General features: G+C 38.8%; 1 protein-coding gene across 3 annotated transcripts in view; it reads right to left on the bottom strand.

The window, feature by feature from the left end:
- The window catches only part of FBXL5 (F-box and leucine rich repeat protein 5), a 32942-nt gene that overhangs the window by 17843 nt on the left and 2624 nt on the right, over positions 1–12475 (bottom strand). Inside the window, exons 1-3 of one of the 3 annotated variants that reach the window (XM_019614950.2) lie at positions 9509–9802; positions 2546–2761; positions 966–1061 (exon numbers count right to left, since the gene is read on the bottom strand). In XM_019614950.2, the coding sequence (XP_019470495.1) occupies positions 966–1061; positions 2546–2761; positions 9509–9586 (390 nt within the window). In that variant the 5' untranslated portion in view covers positions 9587–9802. Of the gene's footprint in view, positions 1–965; positions 1062–2545; positions 2762–9508; positions 9803–12475 lie in introns of those variants that run through there. The other 2 variants (XM_010710377.3, XM_019614953.2) reach the window with 2 other exon arrangements.

The following is a 12475-nucleotide window of genomic DNA, read 5'->3' as shown; positions in this document are numbered from 1 at the left end:
TTTACGTTTCAAATATAGGTCAGAGGCTGTCTGGGAGTGTCAGTTTGACTCATGAAGCACTGGTTAATAGAATCTTTTCTTTTAAGTTTTCCTAGGCCATAGGACAATTGCCCTTTCTGACTTTCAGACCAGTACTATTTTACATTTACAAGTTGTAAAAAAAAAAGTAAGTACCATAATTTTAAAGAACATTGGATTTTCAAATATTTCTTTATAAAAAGAGGAAGAACTTTTAAAAAAAACAGATGTGCAGATTGAGCAAGTCACAATAGCATTACTAATATTTAGAATAACGTACTGCATTTCTTTTACTTACTGTACCCATAATTTTAAGATTGTCAGGCCCCTTTATACTACATCTTCTATTTTATAAATTAATTTTTGTACTATCAAACAGCCTATAAGACAACTTCAAGAAAAAGAAGTTAAGCACAACATCAGGTTTCATACTGTTTATTCTTTCTTTGAAGTCTACTGTGATATTCTATACACTTTATATAATATTAAACCCTTGCTAGAAAGGTTATTTGTGACAAAAACATCTGTGTAGATGTATATAACACAAACCTTGATTATCACTGCAATTACACAACACATTAATCATTTCAACTTTTTAGCATTATTTTAATGCATCACCACCGGTCAAAAGGTTATGGAAACGTACTGTGAGACACGTAATCATTCAAAGGCTGTATCTGCAATAAACAAATCCACGCCCCAGTGGACTTCTATTACCAATTTTCAAAAGAACCAGAACTTCACTAGAATTTGTCAATATATTCACTGTTCTAGAATGTGTCACATACCAGTCAGAACTGAACAATGACACCACAGTCCTGAATGCAAATTAACACAGTAACAAAAACAGAACTGTGGAGAAAAAAAAAATCCAAGTCCTTTGTGTCTCTGCTCAATCGTTTCAAACACCAAATAGTTCGGCAGAGTATCTGAGGAGAACGACCTACCTCCTCTTCCTCCTTCATATGAGGAAGGAAATCCCTCGTAAAGGCTTCCAATCTCTCCTTCAGTTGTTTCGCATAGTTTAGCTGTTCGTATTCATTCTGTAAAGAATGCAAAGATTTAACTGCTATCTAATCTTGTCCATTTGTAGGTTCGCTAAACAAGCATCTCAAGGTAAAGTCTATGTAATGCAGTTTGCTGTATTTCCTAGTAAAAGCTCATCAACTTAGAGTTTGATAACAATCTGACAGTCTGTACTGACCTGTTGCCATGCAGAACAAAGCATTCCATTCCCACTCGACAGCAGTTTATTTTGTTATCAGATATGAGTTAGCTTGTCTAAACACATTTTTACTTCGAAGCAAAGACTGAAGCCTGCCAATCTACACCCTAACCCAAAGTTCAAAGCAGTTACAGGCTAATCCAAGTATTTGCATGTTTTGCCTAAGCATACATGTAGTATAATGGCAACGTGGGACAGATTTTACTTAAGTTATTCCACAGTTCTAGAATCAAAATTATAGTAACAATTTATAGTCATATGTTTATATGTTGTTTTTTAAAATATATTAGTACATATTTACTTTTGAAATTGAAAGATCTTCAAAATAAGGATGTGAATTAAATGTTAAATATTGACCAACTTCATCTATCAAATTACTAGCTTGCTCTTTGTGCCAGTAATAGACTTGTTATATGGTCTGTCCAGTAATTGCAACACGCAGTTCCTCATGGTTCTTACAGCAACTGTTGTAAGACCTTGTTTTCAAGCTTCTACAAAGGAACATTACTACACAAATATCTTGTGCCAACAGTTAATCTAATCACGCTCAAAAAAACTCTTATCTAAAAAGTGTTAAATATTTTTACAAGTACATCAGTATAAGCAACAGAACAACAACAGCATCCTATCAGAAAATGTATTAATTTTCCCCTTTCCTTCATTTTACAATTAATTAACAAACAAAAATTCAAGGTTTGACATTCACAGGGAAAAAGATATTTGTAGGATTCTCAGCTCAAATATCACTATAGACATCAGGAACAGTTGATCGATTAACTTTGCTATTTTTCTTACTGAAAATATGCCAACATGTCCACTAGGAATGCACAGTGAGATATCAAACTATTAATACAGACTATAGTGCCTAGAACTGAAGAAGTGACAGAGATGTGCTATCTGCCTCAGAGAAACAACACAGCAGAATTAAGTTGAACTCCTCTTCAGTATGACATGCAGCTGCAACAGGGGAGGCTCAGGCTGGGTGTTAGGAAAAGGTCTGGCACCAGAGGGTGGCTGGGTACTGGAATACGTTCCCCAGCACACAGCCCTGAGACTCTAAGATATCTCCAATTATGCAGAATATAGACTTCTCTAGAATCCTAAAGAGAGTTTTTAATAGAATTTTAATAACTGCAGTGAATGGCAAAAGAATCTGCGTCTGTGACTGGAAAGTCTTCACTACTCTATCGCAAATGCTTCATTACTTTTAATTTATTTGTAGAGAAAATTATGAAAAGTTGAGGCAAATGAACATAATCACAGCACACTGTCCTTAGGACAAGTCCTTGTTAGTCTATTTACCTTTACATTCTTCAGCCCTTTCTCAAAAAGGCTGAGCATCTCAGAGAGTTTGTTGTCTGAGTGCACATTGTACACCGTCCGGCTACGCTGCTGAAGTAAACCAATGATGCACTCATTTTCAATCTGCTCGTGCATTTTGAATTCCTTGAATGTGGCATACAGAGATTGCAGAAGAGCCCGAAAATCATTGTTGTTGGAGAAGTTGGTCTTGGATAGCTAGAATAAAGGAAAGCCCACAAAAAAAAAAAAAATCAGTGAAGATCATACCAAGGTCAAATTAAACCATTTGGACAGGTATTAGCAGCCATTATTTGTTGGCCCCATTACTTTCAACAGAAAAGCTGAAAACCCTGTCTTACAAAGAGAACATGTAATAGTGAGAAGCGAGTGTTCAACTCAAACAACTCACTTCAAAGATATCAAAAGTGAGAGTAATGAACAGTATGGAAGCTTCAAATTTTCAAGCGCAACAGATGAAAATCAGATTCAAGTACGTGTATGTAGGAATACACAAACGAGTTTTTCATTTTAATAGAAAACTGACCCCTAATTTATTTCATTACTGCAACAAAATATAATTTAGGACAACATCTTCCAGAAGTGGGCAGAATACCGACACTTGGAACACTGCAGAAGTCACATTAATATGATTTCTGTGAGTAATTTACAACATCCATCACTATTTTAACCTTTGCGCCTGACCTGCAATTTGATTTCGATTTGTTACTAGGAGCTGACAAGAACTCCACACAAAACCCTTCTAGAACTTTTAAAATCTCATACGTGAAAGTCATACATCATGAGTTTTCCTCTTACTATTCATTAAAACAGTCAACCATCCACATCCAATTCTTAATTCCCCAAGTAAGTTACCGAAACAGTTTTAATACACTGTTGTGCTTTGTGAATAAGGTTTCAGTAATGTCAGGGGTTTAACTGCAATTCCCTGACTTCCAATGACAACCACCTATTTCCCAGCAGCTCTGGAAGAAAAATAAATAAATAAAATAATTAAAAAAAAAAATCAAGCTATAAGCCTCAGAAACATTACAACAAACTAATGACAAAGATAACCACAGAAGTTTAACAATGCAGTTGTGAATAAAAGCAGTAAAGCAAGTTTTGAGAAGAGTTTCTAAGTTTCCAAAATTCAGCTTACATCTAACCATGCAAATTCTGATGGCAACTGCCTCATTCCACATGAATAAACAGAAATTAAGACTCTGCCTAAGTAGAATGATAACTTCTTTTAAAGAAAATTATCGTTGAAGGAAGAAGGTAATTACAGCATTAGTTTGAGGAAGCAGTAAAATCAGTTGTACTTAAGAAACATAAACCAATCTTGTGCAACTCTGAAATAAACAAGAAATAAACTGATTTCCTGGTAGAAATCAGTGCAATCTCCCCAGGTTGGGAGCTAACTGAAAGACTCAGTCCCGTTCCCAGCGCACTTGTTGTACTTGTGGGTGCATGGCTGATTACAGACTACCGATCAGGAAGGCCTGATCTTACCAAGGACACACAAAGTAATATCAGCTGTTAGAAAAGGTTTGCCATGGACCAAGAATCAAGAGATGAAGACAGCACGAAGATCCATGTAACACAGTAATCCATTTTTACGTGCATACAGTCATCACTGATAACACTTTCAGACTACAGTTTCCTTTGGTGGATGTCAAGTAAGTATGGAAAAATACCATATTGTGTGTAACAGTATACAAGAATAAGCACTCTGAAACTGCAAATATTTTCACTTAGTTCAGAAAACATGTCACTGAAGCATTCAGAAGTGGTTTTGTTTACAATAATTCCAGAAAAAAAGGGTTTTAGTCGAAATGGAAATGAGAAATATGTAATACTTGCACATGTAATTCTTGCATTCCTCAAACACAGCCATAAAATCCACAGATCTAAAACGCCTACCATTTGTATATTTAAGAAACACACCAAACAAATGCACTTATTCATTCTGACGCTGCACTGTCACTTCCTGGCAACCAGCAGCAATGCAACTGAAACGCGCTGGACATCTGCCAAGCACTTACACAACTGGCAGGCAGCAGCGCCCACTGTGCATTACATGAACAGCTGCCATTAAGAAAACACATCTATCTTGCCTCGGCTCAGATCACAAATGGGACAGTATAAAGTTTTTTTGTTTTTTTTTTTTTATAGCATCTTTTAGACCAAATACTGACAGGTCGGAATCAACTCATTAATTATGCACTGTGTTTGGATCTGAAGCTTGAGTCGTTGTGTACATAAAAATGGGAAAAGACTTTGGCTCCTCATCCCATTTCTGTTCTCCACTTCAGAGAATGCAACATACAGAGCACAGGCACTAGATGAAACTGCAGGCTATGCTTTCCACACTGACAAACAGAAGTCACAGAATCATTGAGTCACAGAAGCCTTAGAGTTGGAAGGACCTTTATAGGTCATCTAGTCCAGCTCCCCTGCAATGAACAAGTCAATGGTAAGGGAAGTATAGAAGACACACAGGAACACTCCTCACTTTCAACCACTTATCATTCAGGTTTCAGCCATGATGTAGTTTGTTTTCTAATCTAGCACTGATCAGTGACTGCTCACTGAATCCATAAGGCTCCACAATACCTGGAGGCAGCTCCAAGAACCCTCTTTCCCAAGAATCCCATTTGCAGCCAAACACTTGGCATTTGACTGATGTAAAAACTGAAACAAGACTGATGAAGAGTATAACCTGAAGATCAGAGAAAATACATATTTTGCCATTGTTTAAAAGAAATCACAAATCTTGTTCTGATACAAAATGGTATCGTCATCCGTCATCTTCCTGACTCAAATCTTTTCAGCACTCAACACTTCCAATCTTTACCGACCATCATCAGCAAATTTTGAACAAAGAATCCATCCGGGCATTCAATGTCAGTACTTCTATCACAAACTCACTGTTACAGTAGCCATTGTAACACGAAACACTTGCACATTAACCTCTGCTACTGCTGCTCCCTGCAGATACCTAGAAGATTAGAAGCCATGAAAAAGATATTGAAGCTTAGTGCTTAGTGTCTGTATTTGAATCGGCAACTGGTAGATTAAGAAGGTCAGATGAAGCTGAGAAAAACTGGCTTTTCAGAGGACAGGTAGCCTAGCAACGAAGTCACTCTGTCAGATCTGTAATTTCATTAGTGGGACTGATGAAGTCTTATGATGGGCACCAAGACTATTAGCAGAGGGCAGCTGCTCCACTCCAAGGTCTCTCTTCCACACGAGCACAAGCAGTGCAATAGTCCAGTAGTACAAAAAGAAAACCACCTGCCCAAACTCAGATGGACAGTCCTAGGGGCACCACAAGATCAAGGAGATGGACTGTGTTATATTTGTCAACTGGTAAAAATATGAAGTGTAGTATGAGTGATTCCCGAGCAGACTTCAAACACACAGCACTAAACTCACAATCACCTCTATAGGTATTAGAAACACACAGGAGCTGACTGTTTGAACATAACACCTTCCAAAGGACAATTCAATGTTTCAAAGTCTTACACAGAGCCTACAGCACAACTGCTTTTGTTCATAATACACACTAATTCAAGAGCAGCATCACAGATTCTAGAAGAGAAAATCCCCGGGGGTAACATTTAAGAATTACACACTGGAGCTTCAGAAACCAACGAACAGCCCGAGCACCAAGCCAAACAACAGGAAATCAGTTGCATCCCAAAGTCTGTCTGATACACTTCACAGACCTGTGCGAAGAATACGCAAGCAGCCAGCAGCTGTTAAAACTAAATGGGAACTTTGTTTTAAACCCCTAAGGAGAGCTCTATCAAATTATCTATCACCTTTGTTTCACTTGAACTGTGGAGAGGCATCAGTAATTTAAGGGCAGCAACGGTGCCAGCAGTGATGTGAAGTCACGTAACATACCAGATCAATTCCAAGTAATGGTGTGACAGAGACAGACGTGCTGACACACAACTGCTGTTCTCCTCTAGATTAGTTGTATCTAACATGCCAACACGATACCTGAAATGAAGAGTTTAATAAAAATCAGAAATATAGACCTTCCCACAATGTTGAAAGAGCCGCGCCTTAAGATTATGATGAAGATTTAAAAACATCCTGTCATCAATTCAATATCAGGTAGTTCTAAACATCCTTTGCAGAAAAGGACAGTAATGCTGAATTAAGAAATCACTTGATGGACATCATTTTTTAAACCTCAAATCATTTATTTAAAGATGACCTACACTTGAAAAAGATCTCTGCACTTCAGATGTTTTAGGTGGTGCCCAACTCCACTGGCCTACAGAGCCACTGACATAGTGTACGGTGTACATTTTTGTACAGAAAGGCAGCAAACGATTCCTCTTCCTTACTGGTAGCTATCACTCCAGTTTTGTGCTCCAAGAACAAGGTGACAATGCTGCAAGCTTAACAGCGAGGAAACCCTACATTCACTGACTGCACTTTCTACGTCACTTCATTTCATTATCACCTTAAACACAGCTATTTCTAGGCATAGTGAATGGATGCTGTAAATAAATAAATAAGCTGAAGACTGCTTCAACTGCACAGCAGTTCAGTCACTGAACAAAATATAGCATTTAGTTCCTTCCAGGAACTTCTTCCTTAAGAACTCCCCAGCAGGCAACCAATGGGCAAGGAGAAAGTACCTTGCAGAATAAAAAGTACCACCCCAATCTTAGATCACTGGTTTAAATAGAACAAACAAAAAGAAACACTAGCATTTCTACAGCACAAAAGTACTGGGGAGAAAAAAGACAACATGGCATCCCCAGTCAGTCGTGTTTCACTCATTTTTAAGCATGAGCATTTCACTTACATCACAGCACTAACACTCAAAAGATAGAAACTTGGATGCTGCAGAGATTAACTCAATTTTGTGAGCAAGTAAATGGGGGGAACAAAGATTAGAACAAGGTGTGTCCGCATCAATACCAAGAGCATGCAGGTTCACGTTGCACTTAATCCGCTGTAAATTCGGGGGTAGGACAGATGAAGACACACCTGGAAGCAGCAGCCAAGCCGTCGCTTCCAGCTGCACATTCCTAGCCCTTCCCCAGAATATTCTCTGGCAATTACACAGCTGCAGGACAAATCCAATCAGTTTACTCATCTAAGAAGCTGCACCTTTTTAGCAGGTTCATTTTTCACCTGCTCAGAGCAGCAGACTGCAGCAGCATCCAGCCACACACAAGGTCTGTCCTTAGACTCAGTCAATACTGTCCCCAAGGAAGACAGACTGCTGAGGCAGCCTACCAAGATCACTGCCCTTTCAGCATCATCTGATCACTGGCTTATTCCTTATGTAGAGGTACATGACGTGAACTGTAAGATAATTAGCTAAACTACTTCATGATCCAGCTTTTCACGTATATAAAGCCTTCAATCAGAGGACTAATACAGGTTTTATTACCCAGGGTCCACCTCTTGCCTGTAGGTCAACCCAAAATAATGACGATTACTAAGGCAGACAGGACAGGACTTGGCCCAGCCTAAGGAAAAACAAAAGAAACCAAACTTTCAGAAGCCCATCTGACTTGTTCTGTGTAATCCTGTCCTCTATATAAACTCATCAGCTGCTCTGTAGCAGAACTACAGTCTTGAAAGAGGTTTTGAAGAAACAGATGGTATTAACTCAAGGTTCTTGTAACAAAAGTCTTTTTTTTCCTGCTAAGAGCACAGGCAATGGGGGTAGGTAGTTTTGTACTCCGGATTTTGAGAGGCTGAGGTCAAGCTGATAAAGGCCAGGCATGAGAGCATAGCAAAGGTCGAAAAAATGCAGTATTTCCATTTGTATCAGGGTCTTTCATCACTCTTGTACTGCATCCACAATCAATTTCATGAAAGGAACATGAGCAGAAAGTTTTGGAATCACAAAGGTCTCTCCACACTGACACCGAACTGACTGCACCAGAATTTTCAAGGAGGCAGTTGCTACAGTGCCAGGTCTCCTCAAGGATTCTCACAGAGAACCCAGCTTGGGAAGCAGAGCTTTCACTATCATGTGGTTTCTATGTTACCAGAGGTCTGCAGAGAAGAAACCAAAGAAACATTAAAGAAAAGTCCAGTAAAGATATGAAACAAGGAAGTCTTACAAAAGCATGAGGAACACTTGCAATGACACTGCTATTCTAGAGGTACGTAACAGGATTTCTCATACACACGACACGTCTTAAAAGATTTCTTTCCTACCTTATACTCTCACATTGGTAGATTCCTAATAAGACACTGCTTTTTTGTCCTTCTGTCAGGGAGTATCTGAAGTCCTAAGAGCAAATCAAAGGTTTAAGGCTCTCTCTCTCCTCCCTCCTCATTCCCATACACTCTCTAGCTGCAGTAACTCACAAATGACAAACACAGCAAGAATACCTTTGTCTCCCTGCGTTATACTCATTGCAATTCCCAGTGGACAATGGAAAAATTTATTTTAGACTCTAAATGTAAACAAAAAGAGCCAGAAGTCTCTGAAGAATTACAGCTTATACTCTATTTATTTAGTTCTTTCAGAAATGACCACATATATCCTCAGGTAAACACATAACCCCTATATATACACTCCAATTACAGTCTCAAGCTTTTTAGAAGGCATCAGGTGGGCTTTTTTTTTTTTTTTTTAACTATTTTTTTGTTTTTGTTGGTTTTGTGCCACAAAATAGGAAATTAATAAATGGTTCCTCAAGAAAGAAAAGGGCAAAAGTGGCTTATTATTGCTGTCCACAGCAGGCTGGAAGAAAGCACAAAAGATTATAGCTACATGTGAAGGCTGAACAGAAAACTTTTTTTTACCTGCTATTCAAAGGCAAAAGTAAGGGCTGAGTAATTACTCAGAAAAACCTGCTACCGTATCTGGCATAAGAAAAAGCCCAAGGATACGTTCTTAGGAAAGCAAAAAAGAGAGACAAGGCAGTAAAGCACCCAATGATGAAGAGCTAGAAGGTTTGTGGTACTTACAAGTGTCCTGACAAGAGGACTGAAATGGTTACGCAGGCCTGAAAAGACTCCAACACCGTTATCTCGCATTCCGTACATCCTCTGGCACTTCACTTAAAATGTGTTTAACAGCAGTCATTTAAAACACAGTTATTTCCAGATTCACCTTGAGAATACTCTTCTGCGTGAAAAATTAGTCCAAAGCTGCAATTTCCCAGTACGTATAGTGGGAAGTTACTGAATTATTCAGATCCTAAAGTTAAGATGGAAAGAGGACTGGCGGAGTCTCTGATGAGGAACTCAGAGGCATGGACAGCAAGCTGCTCACACATCTCTGGACATGGAGGCTTAATTCCATCCCATCTAGGAAAAAGGAAGGCATTTCCTCCCACTTTGTCTGGAAGGATGCCATAACAGTTGATCATTAGCATCGTATTAACACTGAAGATCCTCATTAGCTGTTTACCCATTCTAAATCTAGGTAGAGTGAAAGCAGGTTCTTGATGCATCAAAATGTTAATTAGTAATAACCAAATACTACAACTTTTTAAATCAACACATTCATATTTGAAGAAGCAGTAAAAAATGAATGGCAATGTATGGAAACACTGAAAAGATATTTCAGAAGTAAATTGAAAGTTTTACCTTTTTTTTTTTTAAATTAGAAACAGACCTATCTTCATGGAACAGCTGTTCTGTTCTTCAGGGCATCAAGCAAAAAATACTTCTGGCTTGAAAAGAGGAAGTCAAAACATTCATTGTTTCATTTTTCAGATTCCCTCTGTCATAAAAGCTGTTGTCATAATCTGGTCCACCTAATTCCCCAACCAATGGTTTACAACATCAACTCTGCTTAATTCAAGAGTATTTTTCACTCTTAACACAGTCTGTCTGTAATATTCTTGTTGTAACAGCATAAATTTAACACATAAAACCTGTTTGTTCACTTCAACAGTGGAAAGCTTGCAGCAGAAAAATGGCTGAAGCACAGAAAGCATCTTATTCAGTATTTCAATAGCTCTAAAGGTGAAAGATATTTGTATTATCAAAAGAAATAATTATCAGGAAACGAAAGGAAGTTTTTAGCTAGATGGATTTTAAGAAAAGAATCCTGTGAGTACTAGAATAGGGCTTGGAATACACTAATACTCAGCCACAAGTATCAGAAGACAAAAAAAGAACAGTGAAAGAGTTTATATATGCTTGGATTAAAATAAATACCACTGCATACACCTAAATATAATATTTAACAGGAATGGCCCAAATACAACAATGGCAAAATGTAATGTCATATTTACTTTAATCTTCACAAAGAAGTTAATGAAGTTATTAACTTCATGAAGTTAATTAGGACAAAAAACTTATGGCAATTAGTTTTTAAGGAGTGGAAGAACAGGCCAGAAAAAGAAGTACTCGTTAAATATTTATACAAGTTCAATCAGAGCAAGTCAGCAGAACATGACAAAAATTTCCTGGAAGAACTAGCCAAAGTAATTATTGAACCATTAGAAATAACTGCAGAGATCTTCTGTAGAAAGTTGAGATTACAGAAGTCTGAAGCTAAGCTAACATAAAAAGGACCTCTGATGCATCTGATCCAACGCCCAAGGTTGCACAATACAGCTGAGCTATTAACAGTTTACGACTTCAATGGACAGCCCTGTTCCCTCCTCCCACGCTGACAACCCAGTTCTGGGCTCAGCTGACCACTCAGGAGCCACCTGTACTCCATCACCTCTCACTCCAGTGGCCCAGCTGCTCACCAAGGGGCCAGGAGGGTGTTCACAGCAATCCACCCTTGCAGAAGCAGCCAGCCATTACAGCCACACACACTCTGAAGTCTCACGCTGATTTTTGTGAGGCAGGCATAAAGACTTCAGATACAGTTATCAAAAGCCAGCACAGCATTACAGTATTCAGACCATAACTATTCATCCTACTTGCCTCCCCCTCTTTCCCTCCCCCCTCCAAAAAAAAGAGCCTAAGTTTACAGGGTAATTTATCACGTTCATCTCAGGAAGGACTGAACTCCTGCTTAAGACAGCATACTCTTCAGCTGCAGTAACACCGTGAGAGAACCACAAGTTGAAATCCCATAGAGGTGTCTCATCTGTGGTAGGCACAGCCAATATTCAAAGTGTGCACTTAGAGCACAGTCTGCTGCTGGAGCAGCCCTGAACTTGAAGCTAATAAAGAAACATTCAGCCAGCAAGGATTTGTTCAGAAAATATAATCTGATTTCCTTTTGATAAGATAACCAAACTACTTAAGAGGAAGACGATACAATGCACGTTACAGGCCGTGATTTCTCTTAAGGCTTTTTGATATTTTCTCGTTTTACAGCCTTTCAACAAACTCCAGAAAACCACACACTGTGTCACAACACTGGGCAACAGTGATCTCAAATCATACCTACCAATGTTTCCAGCTAAACCAGAATGGGATTTCTAAGACACAGTCAGCTGAAATCTCTGCTGTCTCACAACAGATGCAGTATTTTCAGCCACAGCATGGAAAGCAGGAAAGCCAGTAAAGTTACAACTTGCAAGCAGCGCATTCTGAGGTTTTGGAAACATAACACGTAATGCAACAACAGACGTGGTCTCTACTGGATGCAGGTACATGGACTTGGGTCAGTGCAAACTACTACATCCCAGAGACAAATTACTCTCATGAGACTAACGAAAGGAAATTCAAGAGTCAGTCTTCTGGTAAGCATAGGGATACATGAAATACAAAGCCACTACGCAACTGTTAAGAAAAAAGACTGCAGAGTAACATCCAACATAACATCAGCTCAACTCATGGACAGCAGTGACTCATCTTGCCCAACCGATTTCAGGAAAAAGTAGGCATCATTAGGCAGAGGTTTCACAGCAGCTTAAGCCAACCTCACTGCTGGTTGCCACAGTCCCACTCTCTGCCTCGCATGGGCTTCAGGACTCATCAGGCAGCTCAATATCAGCAGAAAAATTACCCTGCTTGAAA

This window comes from Meleagris gallopavo, chromosome 4 (assembly GCF_000146605.3).
Source record: "Meleagris gallopavo isolate NT-WF06-2002-E0010 breed Aviagen turkey brand Nicholas breeding stock chromosome 4, Turkey_5.1, whole genome shotgun sequence".
Classification (NCBI taxonomy): domain Eukaryota; kingdom Metazoa; phylum Chordata; class Aves; order Galliformes; family Phasianidae; genus Meleagris; species Meleagris gallopavo.
This window is presented reverse-complemented; position numbering and strand designations above follow the sequence as displayed.